The sequence below is a fragment of the Artemia franciscana genome, chromosome 20, assembly GCF_032884065.1.
Source record: "Artemia franciscana chromosome 20, ASM3288406v1, whole genome shotgun sequence".
Classification (NCBI taxonomy): domain Eukaryota; kingdom Metazoa; phylum Arthropoda; class Branchiopoda; order Anostraca; family Artemiidae; genus Artemia; species Artemia franciscana.
In genome coordinates, this window is record NC_088882.1 from 10,174,358 (window position 1) to 10,197,029 (window position 22,672).

Genomic DNA, 22,672 nt, shown 5'->3' on the forward strand with positions numbered 1-22,672 from the left:
TAAATATATAAGAACTTACATTAAAATGTGAAAATTAAAACTTAAAATAAAAAAAAACTTACTATTATCTCCAAATTTCGATAAAATATCTTTTCAGGAGAGCACAGCTAAAAAGGCGGTGGAAATAGGGTTACTGTCCTCCAAACGCTTTCGACTCTTAAAATGGGAACTAAAACTTCATTAATTTCCATTTAAATAAGCCCTCTTTGAAGTTTCGTTGGCAATTCCTTCCATACATACTAGCCTAGGGAAAAAAATATAGCATATTTACCCCTCTTTTCACAGCCTTACCCCTCTTTTCATTGGCGGCACTATTGCAATGCATATGATGCTTAGATTTTCTTTCCTGGCATTGGAATCCCTAGATTTAAAGATATAGGTTTTAAGCCCAGCTTCTTTGGGGTCCTAAATTAAATCAATACTGGTAGATTATGGTTTTCCTTTCAATAAGTCGAATGTTCTAAACACCAAGTGGTTTTGAAACTTTCTTTAATACTGATCGCGCAGAAAAACTTGTTTTTGTGGACCTCTTTCACGTCCGTTTCCGCAGAAACCATCTTTTATCAATTTGTTCCAGAGCCCCCTTGACTCAGAAACTTATGATTTAAGTTTTACAAAAATTAAAAAAGGGATTTCGGCCCAGTTCTTTCGCACGAAATAGATAGAAAGTTTTGCCTGATGTTCAATAGGACTAGTTTGTTCAAAAGAAGCTTGGTTCTAAGTTATACACTGATTAGAGAAAAAATTTGTTTTAACCTTTTATGGGCCTTCATAAAATTATTCCTGCCTTAATAAAATATGATCTACTTGTGGGCTAAAGAACAATCCTTGAAAGTTTCAAGCCAATCAAAATTAAACTTAGCGGTCTTTTTCGATGAAATCATTTGTCTTTTAACAATGGAAAAATGTAGAATTTACAGTCCTTGCTCATGGGGCTGTGCGAGTTACGTCATCCTTGAAGCCCCATATATTCGATCTATTAACTATTGTGAGAAAAACAAATATCGGTAAATTTTGGCAAAATGCAACGGGTAGCACAGGGGTGAAAAGGACAGGGAACTCAGCTGCCAAGGGATGCTAAAAGTTTCAATTCAAATCAAACATACCCGCTGCACATGTTTCTACAGCAATCTTTTCAATACGATATGTCCAGAACAAACTGTAATTAGCACTTGGCTCTTTTTTGAGTCATTGCCTATGCTTTGACTTTAACTGATAAGATAATTGTTTGTAGCTCTTATCTCTTTTCCTAATTTAGATAGATGATCATTAAAAAAAACAATAGCTTCATTGGTCGGGGTATAAGGCAATCGACGTGACTTTACCGTGAATGTTGCTTCGACAAGACAGACAAAAAACCTGCATATGATCTGCACTCACTTTCGCTAAACTACAGTAAAAAATGAATATACGTACTTTTCAAATGGCGAAGCGGAGGTCTGGACGCGTCAATTTCCATATTTTTGATTCCGGTTAAGGCATCGTCACTTAAATTACAGTTTTGCACTCTAAGAACAACCAAATTGATCAAATTAGTAGTTATTTCACTAAACAAGTTTTCATCCAAAGGACAACACGATAAACAAAGAAATGTCAATCTCAGGAGTCGTGAGGCAACAAATCGGAGGCAAATCTTGGCAATGTTAAGAGTGGGTTTGGAGAGGTCACATTGGAGACATTGGAGGTCTATGTCTAAATGTGTCAACTGTATATCCCGTGGTTTGTCTAACAATCTTTGTAAAATTGTTGGCTCTCGAAAATTGCTGAAATCATGTAAATCAAGATCTTTTATTATAAGAGTTCTAAGTTCCTTGAAGTACATTAAAGACTCTAGCCAACAAGTTAAGACTCTCTTTGATAAAAAATCATAGAAATGGAACGTTACTAATTTTTCCAGGTGATGACAGAGCAAGTCGAAATGTTCAGCAGAAATAGCACAGAGGTTAATAAATAGATGGACTATTTCGGTTTGGTGAGTAGCGATTGCGTTGATTACAGCGCCACCAACAGTTCCGTATGTTGTTAGTAGGTTCAATGATGTTAGTCGCAAATCTGGTACTTTTAACAAACAAACCAATTGATCATCGCTCATACAGTATGGATCAACACTAATTGAAACGATGGTGGCAAATTTCGGTTCAACTATACGTCGTACTATGTTGTATTCGGGTCTAGGTAGCATTTGACTATCTAGGTCATATTCAGGTATGTTATTATCCGTCAAAGACAAAGAAAGGTGAACTAGGTTTGTCATGAAATTGGTCAATTTTATTAGTGATTTACCAGTGGAATAAGGACCATACTCATTTTTAGTATCCTTTATTTCTAGATGAGTTACGCTTACCAAGTTTATTAAATCACAATCTGAATCCGTGTCACAATCAGCACAATCACAACAATCCACAGTGAGGCTCACTAAGGAAATACAGGAACAAAGGAAACTCTCAATTTGTCTTTCAGTTATTTTACACTTGTAGAACCTTAGATGATTTACGTGATCTGAAAAAAGCTTCCAACAATCCAATACTTGTTCCCATTCTGTTTCTGTAGTATCCAGACCAAAGTGCTACACACAGAGAAAAAATTAGACAAGATAGGACACTGAAGATGAAAAACATCTAACAGAGAAGGTTCAATTCAAAACAGTCCGAACAAATCACGGTTAGCAAAAATTTACCATAACATAGAAAACTCAATTTTGCTTCCATTTATTTTAGACTAGTTGAATCTAAAATGATTGACCTGACATTATAAAACCTTTCAGGTTTTATATATCACAGCAATGTTTATATATATATATCACAGCAATTGGACAGTGCCTGATTTCGGACATCCATTAAAAAAAAATTACCATTATTTGGGAATAAAATCATAAAGTCATTTTTTTCTACATTTAAACCTAATAAATGTTACCCTAGCAGCCTTGCATATTTAAATAGCCGTATTTAGCAACATTCTTCAAGTCACATTCGTGTTATTTTTTATTTATTTATATAAGTACCGAATACCATTAAAAAAGAGGTTTGTAACACTTTGATTAACTAAGCACTGGATCATAAGAGCAGACACATTCAGTCACTTTTACAATCATTGGGACTGTCCTTGACAGGATTTGCTTGCAAATCTAACTCCTCTCATTCAGACTTGGATCCTAATTCAGGTGACTGTGCCTGTTCCAAAGCATTTCAATTTCTACCTCCACCCTGCCATCATCTCTCCCTTAGAGCTAATTCTGTATTTATCTGATTCTTTCAAAACAACTGCTGAAAAACAAGGGCCGTTGAACTAGAATAAGAATTTAATATAGCCACTGTAGTCAGTAACATTTTATTCAGTAGAAATTCACTGAAATATAGGTTAGACCATAGAAAAGGGCACTGGAACTTTCAATTTCCAAATGACTGAGCACCCCCACCCACCCCAAAGCTTATTCGACCACCCCTTCCACATGAAGCACCTCTGGGAAAAAATAAGTGAACGAATATTAATCCATTAAACCCTTATGGGTCTTTACTATAGGCAATGCTATACGGTTGCTACTGACTTAAACAGAATAGTAGAAATTTCCATTTCTATTCTAATGAAAATCCGGAATTATCCAAGGGGAAAATAGGGGGGGGGAATTTTCTGCAGAGGAGGAGAGAATATTCCGTGGGGATGTTTTCCGGGGGTAGAGTGGTAAACGCCAGCTCTTGGGGAAAAGACGGCATGAATACAATATCTCTCTGAGATGTGTAACTTAAAATAAAAATGAGGATATTGATCCTGCTTAGGCCCTTCACATTGTTGAAAATCTAGATCATGTAGCTCCTTTTGATGAGGTAACTTTAATATTTGAACCAAATGGCATCCCACAATTTTTTCAGAGGGCAATTGAAATAAAAAAAAATCCATAAATAGAGACTTTGCTTTTAAAAGAGATACTGGAGATATTCCTATAAACCCAATTTACAACAACTTAAAATAAAGGATTTAAATAAAAATTTTCTTCAGTTTAAATTGAAATCATCTGACCACACTCTTAGAGAATTAAGTCAATCGCTAAGCAGAAAATGTTTTCCCAATCTAATTGGTGAATAGGCTTTCACTTAGTCGCACTTGGTTTTTTGGTTTGTTGATTCAGTCTTTCTTTCGCTCAGTTAGAGTTAAGTCAAAGTGTTAGTTCTCTTTCTTTTTTTTTGCACTGGAGACGGCTGGGCGGAAATCCCTAACGATATCCCTGCCTCAATATATGTCAGAAACCGCTAAAATACCGGTGAAAAACATAAATTACGTAAATTACCAATTTTTACAAGGACCAAATTTATAAGTTACAACACTAAATCAAATACAGAAGATTTTCACGTGCTAGGGATTTACCATTTACACCCTTTATGCTCCTAAAAAACACCTTAGCTGGCCATCTTTAGATTTTAGTAAGACACTGAGTCAAAATAAAAAATTTAATAGTGTGCTAACGAAGCGTAAGCAAGGAGCGATGCGGCTCAATAGTAACCGAAACTGTAAGAAACAGAGTTTTGGTAACAATACATACGTCAAAAGAATCATATTTTGATGCTTATTTAGACTATATCAAATTAATAAGCTTAATGATACCTATCAAAAGTTGAAAGCCTAAAAAAAATTTGCCCAACTGTTGACAGAGATGGTGAAACACCCTCAAAAGATCAAGTGATCATAATGAAAATCACACCATCACATTCAGCATATCAGAGAACCAAGCTGAAGAGATTTAAAGGCCCTATATAAAAAAACGAAATTTTGGCATTCTTTTGCCAGAAGCAAGATCAAGGATGCATGTTTATTTTTCTTTTTTTTTCCAAGATTAATCGCATCGAATCAGTTATCTACTCTTAGAAAATCAGGAGAGGGCTCATTTGATCCGGAATCAAAAATTCTATTGCCCTTTTTAAATAACGAAATATATTGAAAGGCAGCTAGCCCACTCCCACGCCAATTTTTCACACAGTATTCTGATCAAAATTATTATATAGTCGTTTTGTTCACAAAAGTCGAACAATCTAATAACTATGTATTTGAGGATGACTTGACCCCCAAAGTCCCCAGGAGAAGGGACGAAAGTTGTTGATTATTGTCTACATATATTATTGGTTAGTATGTAGGTCCTTTTAGGGGGGGGGGGCTGAATATCCCGGCATTATTAAATACGATCAGAAATGAAACAAAAAACACAAAATTTCCAACTGTAAGTAAAGAACAGCATGATAATTTAAAAAGAAAAGAAATTATTGCGACTATGAAGATTGTTACCCTTCCTCAATACCTCACTCTTTACGCAGATATTTTTTTGAATTTTTAAAAAAAGCTTATTATTGAATTGAATTGAATTTATTTATAACTCGTTATAATACATATTGAAAAACGGAGTGTAATGTGAGTAAAAGAAAGCAGGAAAAGGAAAATGACCTGAAAAACTAAACAACAATTCACCTTACTTAAAAACAATTAAAACATACAAAAGCAAAGGCGAAACATTCATTGAATCAAAATAGAGCTCATGGGTGCCGACCAATTCTACTATTATAATCTTCTATGCTTTGCTTATATGACAGAACCACATCCGATTTTTCTCTATTGAATGTAAGGTTAGTCTTAGTATATTCTTTACTTAAAATAGCCAAATTTCTTAAAATAGCCAAATTTCTTAAAATAGCCAAATTTCTTTCGAACGACTGTGGTGTTCGACTGGGTTAAAAATATCATAAACGATAAGCGAAACATCAATCCCTTTTAAAATACACGAAGGACCTGCGCTGGATTGGGCGTTCAGGATACAGTTACTGAAGGCAACTGGAGAGGTAAGGGCACTCTGTCTGACACCTCGACGGACTGACATAGCGAAACGTGTTATGGTCCCACCAGGTAGCCTGATAGATGGTTATACATATCATACAAAGCTTTTTGACAGAGAGGGGAAACACCCTCAAAAGATCAAGTGACCTTAATGAAAATCACACCATCACATTCAGCATATCAGAGAACCAAGCTTAACAGGTTTAAAGCTCCTATATATAAAACAAAATTTTGGCATTCTTTTGCCAGAAGCAAGATCATGGATGGATGTTTATTTTTTAGTTTTTTCCCAAGAGTGGTCGTATTGAATCAGTTATCTACTCTTAGAAAATCGGGAGAGGGCTCGTTTGATCCGGAATCAAAAATTCTATTGCCCTTTTTAAATAACGAAATATATTGAAAGGCAGCTAGCCCACTCCCACGCCAATTTTTCACACAGTATTCTGATCAAAATTATTATATAGTCGTTTTGTTCACAAAAGTCGAAAAATCTAATAACTATGTATTTGAGGATGACTTGACCCCCAAAGCACCCGGGGGAAGGGACACAAGTTGTTGATTATTGTCTACATATATTATTGGCTATTATGAAGTATGCAGGTCCTTTTAGAGGGGAGGGGGGGGGGGGGGGTTTGAACTGCCTGGCACTATTAAATACGATCAGAAATGAAACAAAAACACAAAATTTTCAACTGTAAGTAAAGAAAAATATGATGATTTAAAACGAACAGAAATTACTGCGACTGTCAAAGTTTGCTACCCCTTTTCAATACCTCACTCTTTACGCAGAAGTTTTTTGAATTTCTAAAAAAGCTTATTATTCTATTTAAAAGGCACTTGTGTTTTTGAGTCATTCTTAAATGATTGGAACAAAAAGTCAAACTTTAAGAGTAAAACTGAGGTATTGTAGAGGGGGCAACCCCTAAAATTCGTAATGATTTCTGTTCGTTCTAAGTTTTAATGTCACTCGTTACTTTAATTTAAAAAAACTCATTTTTTCTAGTTTAAATATTAGTAAAGATCATATTTAGCCACAATCCGTCGCAATTTTCTAAACACACTGTTGAGAGATGATCATAAAGTTAACAATATTAAAGTTTAAGAAATACAAAATGACTATGAATCTACCTATATAATTGACTGCATCCCCAACTTTACAAAATACCTGTCGAAAAACAGGTCTTTTGATTTATATTGATTATACATAAGATGCAAAACCCACTACATAAAAAAAAGCTTGCAAAGGATGACCTCTACAATTTATTAATTTAAAAACAAAAGGATTTTGAGAAAAAAGGGTGGGGGAGGAGGCCAAGTTGCCCTCCAATTTTTTGGTTACTTAAAAAGGCAACTAGAACTTTTAGTTTTTAACAAACGTTTTTACTACTGAAAAATATACGTAACTTAGGAATCAACTCACGTAACGAACTTCTATATTCGTATATTTTTATTTTGTATAACAGGGGGTGTGTCCCCTCGTTAATACCTCGTTCTTTACACTAAAGCTTAAATTTTGTCCCAATTCTTTAAGAATGACCCCTGAATTAGAAGGCCGTAGAATAAATAATTGAAATTACAAAAAATACTTTACCACAAAGAGCGAGCTATTTGGGAGGAAAAGAACCCCTCATATGCGTAATAATCTCTGTTCGTTTTAAATTTTAATGCTGTTCCTCAATTTCAGTTGAAAAAACTTTTTCATATTTATTTTTTCATTGTTTTTTTTATAATAATGCTAGAAAATCCTGTGCCCCCTTCATTGAATCTCTTTTCCCCCATGAGATATTCCTCCAAGCAAAGATCCTCCCACAGAGCACCCTCCCCACAACCCCCCACAACCAAAAAAATCCCCCTGAAAAAATCTGTACACTTCCCAATAGCCATTACTGTATCTAAACACTGGTCAAAGTTTGTAACTTGCAGCCCCTCCCCCGGGGACTGTGGCGGAGTAAGTCATCCCCAAAGACATAGTTATTATGTTTTTCGACTATGCTGAACAAAATGGCTATCTCAAAATTTTGATTCGTTGACTCTGGAAAAAAATGAGCATGGGAGGGGGCCTAGGTGCCCTCCAATTTTTTGGTCACTTAAGAAGGGCACTAGAACTTTCATTTCCGTTAGAATGAGCCCTTTTTCGACATTCTAGGACCACTTAGTCGATACGATGATCCCTGGAAAAAAAGAATAAATAAATAAACACGCACCCGTGATCGGTCTTCTGGCAAAAAATACGAAGCTCCACGTTTTTGAAGATAGGACCTTGAAACTTCCACATTGGGGTTCTCTTATACGCTGAATACGATGGTGTGATTTTCGTTAAGATTCTATTACTTTTAGGGGTTGTTTTCCCCTATTTTCCAAAATAAGGCAAATTTTCTCAGGCTCGTAAGTTTTGATGAACAAGTCTAAATTTGACAAAACTTATATATTTAAAATCAGCATAAAAATACGATTCTTTTAATGTGTCTTTTAGTATCAAAATTCTGTTTTTTAGAGTTTCATTCAATATGGAGCCGGGTCGCTCCTTACTACACTTCGTTACCACGAACTGTTTGAAATAAACAACAAAAAGATTTAGAATAAGTTCTTTAGCAATAAAAAGACTACGTCAATAAAAAATGAACAGACGTTAATTTCAAAAAAAAATTCAATAGAAGAAGTTTTTCAAAAAAAAAGTCAAGAGGTACTTTTAAAATAAAAAGCGCTGTAATAAAGTAAAATAATTTTCTAAGCGTAAACCTAACACAAATTACCATAAAAAATAAAGCCAAAAATGAAAAGAAATTACAATAAATAACCGAGTCAAACTAAAAACGAACAGAAACTAAGAAAAGCAGGACTGACATCCCCCACGCCTTCTAAAAACAAGAATATAATTAGCTCTATACTGAAAACAAAATTCATTCAAAAAAATTTCTCTTTTAACTTCTCAAATTCAAAATTATTACTATATATCTGATACTATTCAAAATACCACTAAATATCTTATCTTGTTAAACGAGCAATAATTGGGTATATATGTATTTATGTATGTTTCTCGAAAACAACTCCATATTTTTTCGGAGAAATTGACAATCTTGGATTTACTGGCCTAAAAAACGATCTATATAAGTCACGAGTTTGAGGAGATTCATTAAGAGCCTTCATTTGGAAAAAATAACCGTAAATAATGTCATATTTATGAGCACATTTTAAGAGCATACATAAGTCATATTTGCCTCTGTAGTGGTTGTATCTTTTTTAGTGTCTATGATTAAGGCAAAATAGCACAAGATACATATGATTGACAAGAAAAACCGTAAGATTAACGTTATATTTATGAGTGGCAAAGGTAAAGAGTATGGAAGAAATGTCTATAAAGTCATGATAAACGAAAATGAAGAACAAAGAACTATAGAGTCAAAATACTTGCGTCAGCAAGAATTGCAGCAAGTCAAAACAAAAGTGAAGAACAATTCGGTTCGAACATAAACAGCAGCAATAATTAATACGATTCAAAAACATAAGTGAAGAACAAAGAAATATGCGCCTAAAAGATATGCCACAGCAAGAACAAAGAAATATAAGATTAGACGATAAGTGGCAGCCAGCATTACAAGCGATAGCGAGAAAGCAAGTATCGGAACGTTTTAAAAGTGAAGTGCAGAACTAAGAGTTGTGCTGTTAGAAGACAAGCAACAACGAAAATCAGATGGAGCGAAAAATAAGAGTGAAGAAAAAATAATACGTTGGAAGAACAACACCATCACAATCTTCAACGCCAACAAAACGTGGCGCAAAACCTATAAAGATGCCATACACTACGCCACTTTTGATTAAAAGTCATTGAGAACCTTCAACCTTATATGTTTTCCCTAAGGAGTCCTCCATTTTCCCAAGGAAAGAGTAGCAAACAAATGTGTTGTGTTTTGAGATTCGTACTTACAACAGGAATCAATATATGCAAGCCTGCAACATGCCAAGTGTCGGGGTCCAGCCTCAAAATCGGCTACATAATTTTATTTTTTTTTTCTTAAAATTGGTATATTGACATTTCTGGTCACAAACCGATCCAAAAAGGTCAGTACTTTAAGGATAATTTGTATTTTTCAAAGGGTGTTTGTATCAAAACTGTCATTACGTTTTCATTTTTTTTTCTCATTGATACACCCTGAATGTTTGTGGTCTGAAGTAAACCACAAACTTTCCTCTTTGAGTTGGACCCCTTCTTCCCTCTTTCTGGCAGAGAAAATTTTAAATTAACTTATATGACTTGCTAAGGCTTTTAAGACCAGGATCTAAATTTGGAAGCATAAAACAGTATTCAAAGTTATTTAAAAGTGTACAAATAGCGGTTAGAAAAAATGAATATAAATCAAAGTTAATATGACAATTGAGAAAATTGCTTGAGTTATTTACTTTTCAAAGTATAGAATAGACCAGAGTTAATAATTTGAACCCTAAATAATTTTCTTGTTAATTTCATATTTTCCATACCAATTTTAGTGTAAAACTGGAAGTTTACCTATGAATTTGATTTTTAGACTACAGTCTTCTAGAGCTGGTGGTCTCAATTAGTAGAGGGGGTGTTCCCCACCCCTCTTAATTTTAAAAAAAACACCTTTTTTAGAAGGTTTACTACAAAAAAACTGTATATACTGTAAAACAGCATATTGTCTTGAGTTTCTGTCCTGAAACAGTTGTAGAGTTTAGGGGAGAAGGATATTCGGCCAATCCTTAAAGGGGATTACTCCACTATTGTCCTGTGTTATGTGTCCAGTAAAAATTTCAATTAAGGTACTTTACCTCAATTGTAATCCTTTTGCAGCGACTAGGATATCTTGATAAAGCAGCTAGAGCCTCACTATGGTTTCGGTGGATTACAAATTCAACGTTGTTATGAATCTTACTGCTGTTGATAAATGCTGCATACCAGCTTCTACATGTCTGACTGGCGGCTTCTACATCTCTGAAGCTTAGGTATTCATAGAATGTGCATATAACCTACAACGGTATAAACTAGACCAAAGAACTTGGATGCAATGTGCGCTTTGCTTTTTTGTGTTGAATTAATGTTGACAATTAGCCCTCAGAAAGGTGAATGATCTATGCCACCTACCACTTATATTTGAAAACGTCACATATTTTAATCATATATTATACACACTTTAGCAATAACACGACAAGTAGTGTTATTACTTGCAGTACATTCTTTCTGTTTTAAGTACTTTTACAGTAAAGACCTATTTACCTTTTAGATGTTTTCTTTTTATTTATTTTTCCCTTTGCCCAATTCATCTGGAAAAGGTGATCCTAGAAACATCAAAGAGATAGCTTAGTGAGGTGTTGAGGAGTCAAGTCAACCTCAAATTTTGGTTTAGAAAAAAGGCTATGAGTAAATATAGACCCCCGACATTTATCATAACTATTGAAATCATTTTCTTTATTATAATAGTCATAACAGCAATAATATCAATGTACTGCTACTGACATCTTAATTTAAAGAGACATCTTAGGTATTTATTTTTTACAATTGACACCAGCTTTGTATTTAATGTGGACACTTAGATCTCCATCTCAAAAATAAATAAATGATACGGGCGTTCAAAAGTGGAGAGGGCAGTCAATCAGTAATAATAAAAATTGTCATTTTAACTTTAAGACTCAAGAGATTTGTATTTCAAAAGTACATACTTCACCCCAGGTTCGCCAATGTTTCTCAAATAGGTGAACAGACTTTCAATAGAGAGACATAGAGGATTTGACATGAAAGAGATAATTTATTAAAAGATTTTCAATGAACATTCATTTTCATATTAAAACAAAATATGATATCATATCATATCAGCTGCGGTAATCAGAAGGAAAAGAATTCCTGCATAATTCAATTTTTGTTACTCATCCATCCCTTTGGTAGCTTTTCTTTAATATCTACCCAACACAAATCTAAAAATGTAAATGAAAATATATTTTTTTCATATAAATCAATCAATACTTTTTTTCCTTCTTTTTTTGGAGGGGGGGGGGGGTTACCCCACTCCGACAGATTTCTTTCAAACTGGTACTTAAGTTTTTTAGATATAACAATCATTGTGGGTAGGAGCTTTAACAGAAACACATAACCTAGCATACATATTTTCAAACTTCAATACACCACAACTGAACAATCAAGACTTCTGGTAGTAATGGCTTCAAAGGGTTTTTTCTGTTGCTTGATTTCTGTTCTGTTACTTCTTTATTTCCTGCTTTGCCTATACCATGCTTTGCGTACGGAATGCTTGAGCTGTGCTTATACCTTGTTTATTTTATAATTAGCCTGGGTCAATAAACCTTATTAATATAAACATAGCATGGTGTCAAAAGTAGGATCCATAAATCACCATGGAGGTCCAGCAACCAACCATAAACTGGGATGCTGGCTCCCTTGCTGAAGAATGGAGTCGCTTCAAACAGCATGTCCAGCTGATGTTCATTGGACCCCTAGCAGATAAAACTGAGAATTCCATGTGTGCTTATCTTCTGATCTTGACTGGGGAAAATGGCAGAGAAATATTCAATAACTTTCAGCTTAAGGATGGCAAAGCCCACAAAACAGAACCTCTCCAAGAACACTTCTGGAAATGCGCCAGTCCAAAGGAAAATAATGTCTTTGCAAGGTTCCTCTTCCAAAAACAGGACCAGTTGGAAGGTAAAAGTGTCAAAAAGTACATTACAGACTTAGACATTAGCTAAACCATGTATGTATAAGGAACAGGATGAGATGATTTGGGATAGAATTATCAGTGGAATCAAAAACCAGGCAGCCAGGGAGACACTACTGGCTAAAGGTGACTCATTGACACTAAAAAATGCTGCTGCAAGATGAAGAACCCACGAGCTGACCCAGGCTCAATTAAAATAATTTTGTCAAAGCAACTCCATACCACTTAAGCAGGAAATAGATGCAGTTACACGCAGTTCACCTCAAAATAACTTTCGAAGTCAGAGAGAGTTGGCAAGTAACGTTCTAAAAAGTGAAGAATGCTACTTTTGTGGTGCAGCATACTCACCAAAACATGTTTGCCCAGCAAAAGGTAAAAAGTGCTCACAGTGTAGGAAGCCAAATCATTTTGCTAAAGTCTGTTGAAGCAAGACTGTGAGTGCAATTGATGAAGAAAACGAGCAAACAGGAGCAACTTCAGAAAAAGATGAGAAAGTGTTCCTGTACCTCATCAATCAGGACAATGTGAAAGACAAAGCCATTGTTACTCTCATAATAAACAATCAGCTTCCAGTTGGCTTCAAACTGGATACAGGGGCTCAAGCTAATATCATTCCCACATCAGTCTTTGATCAGCTCAACCCAAAACCCACACTCTAGACAACTAACCAAAGACTCACTAGCTACTGTGGTGCCAAGATACCAGTTCTTGGAACCTGTCACCTAAAATGTAGCCACAAAACTGGCTCTACTGCAATGCATAAATTCTATATTGTTGACTCATGATCTGCTCCCATCACAAGCTACCAATCTAGCATCAGTTTGGCACCAAATCTGCAAACACTTACCTGTGAGTGATATTAAGTTAGAAGCAATCAAGGATGAAAACAATAAAGACCCCTAACAGAAGGATTCCTCAAGGCTAAAGAAAATGGATGGCCAAGCTGCAGGAAAAGGTGCCAGTCAAATATTGTCATGTTTTGGAGCATCCAGCATAAACACTACAGCAAATGGCATCATCTTTAAAGGAGAGACTTGTGATGCCCCAAGCTTTAAAACCTGAGATCCTGACGCAACTACATGCTGCCCACCTTGGAGTGGATACAACCAAGCAATGGGCATGCATGCTCGTCTCCTGCCAAAGTATGAAAGGAGACATTAAGCAGTATGTCTGGAATTGCAGAATTTTTGCCAAAAACATGCCTTATAGACAAAAAGAGGCCTTGATTAACCATTCTGTCCCACCTCTGACATAGCAAAAGGTTGCATCTAATCACTTCAAGTGAAATGGAACTGATTTTTTGATCACTACAGATTATCACAGTCAATTTTTCGAAGTTGATAAACTGAGTACCCTCATGTCAAAGGCAGTGATTACCAAACTGAAAACCCTTTTTGCTCAGTATGGAATGTCAGTGGTATTCATATCTGATAATGGCAGACAGGATTCCTCAACATAGTTCCTGGGATTTGCAAAGGCATGGGGATTCAGGCACCTCAAATCAAGTTCAATCTATCCGCAATCCAACAGACTAATCAAGAAATCAGCACAGACAGCCAAGAGCCTGATGATCAAGCCATCCAAAAATGATGACAACCCCTACCAAGGACTCTTAGAGTACAGGAACACTCCTGTAGATGGCCTAGCTGCACCAGCTCAACTCCTGATGAGCCACCAGCTACAAACAATCCTACCACGCACAACCAAACATCAACAAAAGAAAGTAGTCTCAGAAAAGGAATTTCTGAACTTGTGTGCAGAGAGGAAGCAGCAGTAGAAGTCTCACTATGACAGATCAGCTAAACCCCTGTCTCCACTTTCAGTAGATGATTCAGTACATGTTCCAGCATCTGCACAAAGCATCTGGAGTCCAGCAACCATCATTGCCTGTTCAGAGCTGCTGCAATCATATATTGTGGAAACAGAGGATGGGTTGGTGATAAGAAGGAACAGGAAGCACCTATCAGACCTTCCACAATGCTGTCCTGAATATCAACAAAGAAGGGCTGCATCAGTTTTGCCAAACCAGCAATTGCCCAATATACTCACTGTCAGAGATTACACATCTCCAGCAGAGTCACAGAAAAAATGTTACAGCCCACCCTTACCTTTCACACCATTGCTACCAGCTGCACTGCATGTGGAGGTAAAACCCACTGGAGGTTCTGGGATGCCAGATAAGCATATGGTGGTGAGGCCTAGTACCAGCTCCAGTACCACCACTGTCAGTTTACATCAACCAATCCAAACCAGGTCTGTAAGAGCTGTCAACCCACCTAAAAGGCTCAATCTGTAAATAGTGACAGTATGGGAGGAAGAAGAAGTGAACTAGTTAATGAATATGTATGAAGCAAGCCTAGCACCTTCTTACATGTACCAATCTGAAGGTAGTTATAAAAGTGTGCAAGCCTGCTCAAAGTGGATGAGTTGGAGTGAGTGTTGAGTGTTAATGTAAGAGGAAGTGCAGGCAGCTTAAATGACAAAAGAAGGAAGATATCGCATTCTGCTATGCTTGTGCTTAATTCTCTGCTGTGCATATACCATGCTTTGCTTACGTAATGATTGTGCTGTGCTTATATGATGCTTTATTTTATAGGTAGCCTGGGTGCATAAACCATATTAATATAAAAATTGCAGTAATGGCACCAAAGGGATTCTTCTGTTGCTTGATTTCCATTATATTACTTCTTTGCCAATGAGAAAAAAGTGAAAAACACACGAGGAATATATAGTTTTGGCTATGTATTTCATCAATAGGAGGGGGAGGGGGTATGCGGTAAAGAAATGTGAAGCACTTTCAGGAATAATATTAGTATTTTAGATTTTTTGTTGTTGTGGTTTTCACAATTTGATGGTGTTTTCTTCTGATTTTACACTTAGATTCAGAAAAAAGCAAATACCATGAATCAATATAACTAGATTTGCAGCTAGCAATGCTTGTCGAAATCTATATTTGGTAAAACTTTCTTGCTTTTCTTGGAGTGAAGTTAATTAAGGAGAAGGAAATTGAAGAATAAATCGAGGGTTGTAGGTGTATCCTGAGCATTGTCAAGCTATTATTCTTAGTTCTTGGGCTGGTTGACAGCATCATTGGGATGTATTACTACCAACATGAAATCTGACAAAAAGACTAAACCATTGGATATGTTGCTAAACAATCCTGTTTCAACAAACAGTATTACAGCTTTCAAAACAGCTTTGATTAAAACCTCTTTACAAAAGGCAAACTAGAATATATATATGATCTTAGAGTGATTTTCTTTACTTAGTACCCCTTAAGGGAACTGCTAAGAGTATCTTTCTTGCTAATTGTGATGTATCTGTTTGTTTTTGTTATGTTATAAGCTTATGAAATTTATTCTTTACAGTTCCAATAAACAGTCAGATTTTCAATTCCTGTTTACTTTGTTTACTGTTTCTTTTATTAATTGCATATTTTTATACTTTTCTAAGAAGTGCTATTGTTCTTTGTCATGAGACAGGTCTAAGGGAATATAGCACTACCAGGTCTATGGGAATGTAGCTAGAAAGGGCTTTGTTGTTCAGAACAAAATAGACCTATAGGCAGGGCTGTTCCAAGCATAAGGGGGCAACTGGGTCAGCTGCCCTGAATGCTGCTGCTGAGGGGCTGTCCTTTTTGATTTGGTTTGCTTTGTATATATTTAAATTGGGAGGGAGTTGTTGTAATTAATTTTGCCCAGCACACCACCAACCCTAGGAACAGCTCTGCCTATGAGAATGTTAGCATTTCCAGTTTTGTTTCTCTAATTTTCAATCATTTTCTGTAACAAGAATTATGTATTTACTTACTGTTTACAATAAAAAATAAAACCATTAGGTTTTTAATCTATGCTCCTTTCCAAAGAAGTCATTTTGGACATTTGCAGTTCTAATAACATTTGCTTATTGTCTACTCTGTTGGTTGATAAAACCAACAACTTTGTTGTGACATAAAACTGATTATTCTGTGTAGACTCAAGATATCCATTTTCACCTGAGCAATCATACTTAAAATTTGGGTTGAAAAAAACAATATCTTAAAAGTGTCAATAATGCAAATAATAATAAAAAGTACTATAATCTAATTGACTCAAAGATGCTGCATATTATCAACTAAAAATGTATTTTTTTTAGTTTGATTGACTATATGCCTACATTGTATGACTATATATGACATTGCACCATCAGGAAAATGACAACAAAATTATCAAAAATTAAATCTTTCCTTTTTGTTTGTCTCCTTCAAGAGAGCATCTGAGCAGAAGATGATCTCTTTTCCCAGGATGCTCTCTTTTATAAGGGAATTCTATAGACTGACTACCTGATTTGAGAATTTGTTTTGTAACCTGGTAATAGTGTGCTTTCAGTAGAGTAACTTGGCAACTTCATACTTTTATCATACCTCTTCTGAGCAAAAAACCTATTTCTTCAGGTTTCACTTTTGTAGTTGCTGGATGAATATACAGCCTAAATATAAGCCTCAAAAGGTAACTTTAGTTTATATATAGTGGTGAATAGTTAAAGAATTGGTTAAAAGCTAATAAGGGTAAGATACCCAATAGTCAGCTAGCTAATCTTCTCTTTACTAGCTAAATCATAGCTTAATAATTACACTTAGAAAGTGGATTTTTCTACCATTAGAGGTGGAAAAAAAAAATTAAGTATGTGATTAGCTTGAATATTGTATCAACACAGAAGCCTAATCTTGGCTGCACATTTAAATCTAGTAAAAAATCTTTGAAAATGTAATCTAGTCTTTGACACAGGATCTTACAATTGGAACAACATACCCTATTGACAGACACAGTTGACATTGGATGCACTTTATCTAAGACAAGTGCTGTGAAACACAATAATTAGTACAGTATTAATATAAACTAGAGTGTAGAGCTAACTTTTGTCAAGTTTTGTCACAAGCTGTCTAAACTGGAAACTATGCTGCAAAGCAACATAGTTTCTATACTCTAATTATACATATAAATGCTTATAAATCTAGCAGCACATCCATTTCTGGTTGACCCTCTTCCTCCATGGGGCAAACTAAAAATGTATTTAGTGGGCTTTCTTACAGGTAATATCACCTATAGAGCAAATTGTATTAGTCCATGAGCCCTGCAGGCTGAGGTTTGTATTCTATATTTATTTAATAAGCCTTGTTTGAAGTTTGGGTAAAATTATGACAGTTCATATAACTGGCCAACCAATAAACTGAATATACCACTTTTTGACTTTTTTATGTTCTTTATGAATATAATAATTGCTTGTACTGCAAAATCAAATTTAAGCATTTTTGAACTCTTAAAAATGACGAATTTTCAATTAAAGTAAACTATGAGTTATCACTCATTTTCTACAAAACAAAAATGCATTTTCTGATGCAATAATACTTTTCTGAAAAATACTACTACATTTTCTCAGTGCTAAAATTATTTATAATAATTTTATATTATAACTGATCAATATAATTTGTCTGTCAAGTCCCTCCCTTGGGCCAAGATTTTGCAGCAGTATTCTGCATCTCTTTCTGGTTGTTGTGTTTTCATTTTCTTTGTGTCAAAAAAATAGTGTCTTCTGTTTTTTTTTGTGCTCCATTTGTTTTTTAATTGATGGGTATTAAATACAATTGTTCATCGTTCAGTAAGTTTTGGTTAGGTTAAAAAGTGTTTATTAATATTTTTTTTTGATTTTATCACTTTGAATATTGACCTTGACAGAGAATACACACCATTCAGACAGAGAATATAGACCTTGCCCTACTGCCTGCAGGGCTTATAGATTAATACACTTTGCTCTATAGGTAATGTTACCTGTAAGCAAGCCCAATTAATGCATCTTTATCTCATTGGATTTTAGAAAGCTAAAAAATGGATGTGCTTCTTTAATATTGACAAAGAAACAATATACAATCATCAGAATCTTGCTATATGTAGTGATACACACTTTAGACATCTTGTGATGAAACTAAATATTTACCAAAAATATGTTTGTAATAAGGTTAGTTTAGCTTAGGTTATTCTAGGTCTTCTGGTTTGAAGGTACACAAAAAACATCTTTCTAGGTTAAATCCTAAAGTGCTTAAATTTTGAAATTGCAATAGAGGCAATTATAATATTTGTAAAGAGCATAAAAAAGGCATCAAGTGATATGTTCACTATATTGCTAGGCCAATAATAGGCTATGGACAGTCATATAGGCCCTATTTACCTTGAAATTATGAAAAACAACATTCTACCTTAATTTTCAATTAGCACTGGCTCTAGTTCTGAAAATGCAATACCTACTAATTGAGTAGAATTTATTGTTTTTTGGAAAATTTAAGCAATGCATTTGCATTAAACCTTGTAGGCCTAATCATTAAAACCTTGTAAATTCAGCAAAGTTTTACAACTACTATTTACAATTAAGTACAAAACAATGATTTTGTAGGCTACATCATTTAATCAAAACATCTATTTTGCAAGGTTTCATTTTTGTAAATAACAGATTTATAAATGTAATCAACGGTCAGGACCCTCTAGAGGGAGAAGGAGCGGAGGAAGCCTAGATACTTCAAAATACCTTCCCGGAACCCCTACTTTACCCTGTAGGCCCATGCCTGAAAGTTTCATTTTCCTAGCCTAACCCCTTTCCAAAATGGCCAAAAGTAGAATTTTCTGTATTTCTAACCTCTTCTGGTAAACAACTCCAAAGTCCTTCCAATCTTTCTTTTTTAATTATTCTAGTTTCCATGCTTTCTTCCATTTTGAAAACAGGATATATTCCACGTCAAGGGAGATTAGGGTTGCCGCTGGGTAAAAAAATTACTAGAGACTTAAAATTAAAATCACTAAACCAGCGTGTAAATCCTTTGATAAATGACTACAGATTACTATAATTATAATTTTTTTTATTATTGTAATTAATCAATTTTTGTATCCGTACTATATTTATACATAAGCATCTACAGGAAGGGGGTAAAATTACTCCCAGGTGTGGAAAAATATCTAGATATATCTTTTGTTTTTTCTCAAGCGAAAATTACCCATGAAATTTTGAAAAACACCCTTTTGTATTTTTTAAACAAAATCCTTCCTTCCTCCCTGTATTTTCCTTATCTGATACCCTTGGCTTTTACCCTGCACACCGAAAATTGGTTATTAGGGATCTAATCAAAATAATTATTTTGCTTTTTAATTTTTTTTTTCTTATTGACCCAAAACCACAGTTTTTATCCCGAAAATTATCCAGAATATTTTTCTTTTTTCCTCTATTTGAGGTAGTATAATAATTGAGACACCAGTGACAATTTTGCAAACGGCACTTTTATATTTTCATGAATTAAATGTGCCTTACTCATCACAGATTTCGATAAGCACAGGTTAGGTTGCTTCTTTAAAAAATGAGGTACTTGTTACTTATATGGAACACACCCAAGAAGTAAAGTTATGTTAATCCTAGTGAAATAAGCCAAATATGATGAAAATATAATTCTTCAGTTTATATACTAATATAATTTGCTCTGTATATTTGCACATTAAGGGGTGTCAAGGCAATTTAATATAACCTGAAATTTAAGCCACCCTCCAAATATTTACATATATAGCCCAAAGAAAACAAGTTCAATGCATTCCGTCATCCATAATTTGTCTTGCTGGCAATGGAACTGGTTTTCATAGATCGTACATCATCCTTATTATACTTAGCAAATTATCTTTAGAAAACTTTCATCCCCAAACCTATCCTGAGGGGCAGCATGGGTCATGTTAAATCTAAAGGTATAGTTTTGGAACCTTTCAACTAAGCTTTACAAAAACGGCTATCTGACGCTTTTGATCTAACAACTTTTTAAGGAAAAAAGGACGTGGAAGGGTGGGGGGGGTGGCTTATAGCCATCCAATCGTTTAGGTCAAATAAAAAAGACACCAGAAATTTTATTTTCCATTGAAATGAACCCTCTTCCAAAGTTCTAGGACCGTGGGTTCGATTCAATTACGCCTAGGGATTATCTAAGTTTCATCTGTATCATGGCTGTAGAGATGGCTAAAACCTAGTAAAGAACACACATATCTGACTTAGTTAGCTACCCTATTCTCGGAAGTTTGTCTCTAACTATTCCAAATGAGGAAAATCCATATGTTTTTTTCCGATTTTTATTTTAAATTAAGTTATAGGAAAAGATGAACTCTAGCCCATATTAAGTGAAATATTAAAATCAAATGCAATTTTTACAAAAATTAAATCATTATATGTGTGATGATGTGACACACTTATCCTTAAAAAAATAATATAATATAGTTTATCTTTTCATTTTAATGTTTTATCTAACTTATGTAAGTAAAAAGTCTTAATAAAGAATTGGTTTTACAACAATTTAGAGGTAAATTTACTAAAACAATCAAAAAAAAGTAAAAATCTGCTTTTTAGTGGAAGCTAGCGACCTAGTAAGAGATTAAATAAAAAAAAAACAAGTTTTTTTAACTGAAAGTAAGGAGCGACATTAAAACTTAAAACGCACAGAAATTACTTCATATATGAAAGAGGCTGCTTCCTCATCAGCGCCCCGTTCTTTACGCTAAAGTTTGACTCTTTCTCTCAATTCTTCTTTTTAAAACAGTAAAAAACTTTAGCGTAAAGAGCGGGGCGTTGATGAGGAAGCAGCCTCTTTCATATACGAAGTAATTTCTGTGCGTTTTAAGTTTTAATGTCGCTCCTTACTTTCAGTTAAAAAAACTTGTTTTTTTTATTTAATTTCTGAACGTTTTTGAATCAATGCATGTTTTGATTTTGGCTCTCCGCAGAGGAATAATCAAAACGAAATTTGCATATTATTTTTTTTTTTGGCTAAATGGCTTTCTCATAATTTTGATCGAATGATTTTGAGAAAAAGAGAGCGGGGGACGAAGCCTAGTTACCCTTCGATTTTTTGGTTAATTAAAAAGGCAACTAGAAGTTTTAATTTTTTACGAATCTTTTTATTGGTAAAAGATTTACGTAACTTATAAATTAGCTTACGTAAAGAACTTTTGTATTCTCATGTTTTTATTACATATATGAGGGGATTCGCCCCTTCGTCAGTACCTCGTTCTTTACACTAAAGCTTAAATTTTATCCCAATTTATTAAGAATGACCCCTGAATCACAAAAGCCGTAGAATAAATAGTTGAAATTACTAAAAATACTTTAGTGTAAAGAGCGAGGTATTAGAAGGAGATGAGCCCCTCATATGGGTAATAATTTCTGTTTGTTTTAAGTTTTATTGCTGTTCCTTACTTCCAGCTTAAAAAGCTTTTTCACATTTATTTTTTAATTGTTTTTTTTAAATAATGCTAGTAAATCCTGCTTTCCCTTTATAGAAATTTTCTTCTCCCATGACAAATTCTCAATGGAAAGTTCCCCCAGCATATCTTCCTCTTCTCAACCCCTCCCCTCAACCAAAAAAATCCTCCTGAAAACGCCTGTATACTTTCCAATAACCATTACTATATGTAAGCACAGGTCAAAGTTTGTAACTTGTTGCCCCTCCCACTGGGACTGTGGGGGAGTAAGTCGTCCCCAAAGACATAGTTATAAGGTTTTTCGACTACGCTGAATAAAATGGCTATCTCAGAATTTTGATCCGTTGACTTTGGGAAAATAATTAGCGTGGGAGGGGGCCTAGGTGCCCTCCAATTTTTTTGGTCACTTAAAAGGGCACTAGAACTTTTCATTTCCGTTAGAATGAGCCCTCTTGCAACATTCTAGGACAACTGGGTCGATACGATCACCCCTGGGGAAAAAAAACAAAAAAAAACAAAAAAACAAATAAACACGCATCCGTGATCTGCCTTCTGGCAAAAAATGCAAAATTCCACATTTTTGTAGATAGGAGCTCGAAACTTCTACAGTAGGGTTCTCTGGTGCGCTGAATCTGATGGTGTGATTTTCGTTAAGATTCTATGACTTTTAGGGGGTGTTTCCCCCTATTTTCCAAAATAATGCAATTTTCTCAGGCTCGTAACTTTTGATGAGTAAGACTAAACTTGATGAAACTTATATATTTAAAACCAGCATTAAAATGCGATTCTTATGATGTAGCTATTGATATCAAAATTCCATTTTTTAGAGTTTTGGTTACTATTGAGCCGGGTCGCTCCTTTTTACAGTTCGTTACCACGAACTGTTTGATAATGGAAAATCTTTCAATATATTTGATAGTTGGG

At 34.7% G+C, this 22,672-nt stretch overlaps 1 protein-coding gene across 2 annotated transcripts in view; it reads right to left on the reverse strand.

Annotated features, from left to right (window-relative positions):
• The window catches only part of LOC136039741 (F-box and leucine-rich repeat protein 13-like), a 32,509-nt gene extending 13,227 nt beyond the window's left edge, over positions 1 to 19,282 (reverse strand). Inside the window, exons 1-3 of one of the 2 annotated variants that reach the window (XM_065723580.1) lie at positions 19,161 to 19,282; positions 10,600 to 10,797; positions 1,417 to 2,566 (exon numbers count right to left, since the gene is read on the reverse strand). In XM_065723580.1, coding sequence (XP_065579652.1) covers positions 1,417 to 2,566; positions 10,600 to 10,797; positions 19,161 to 19,235 — 1,423 coding nt within the window. In that variant the 5' untranslated portion in view covers positions 19,236 to 19,282. The remainder of the gene's footprint in view (positions 1 to 1,416; positions 2,567 to 10,599; positions 10,798 to 19,160) is intronic. The other variant, XM_065723581.1, reaches the window with a different exon arrangement.
• Between the last annotated feature and the right edge of the window lie 3,390 nt (positions 19,283 to 22,672).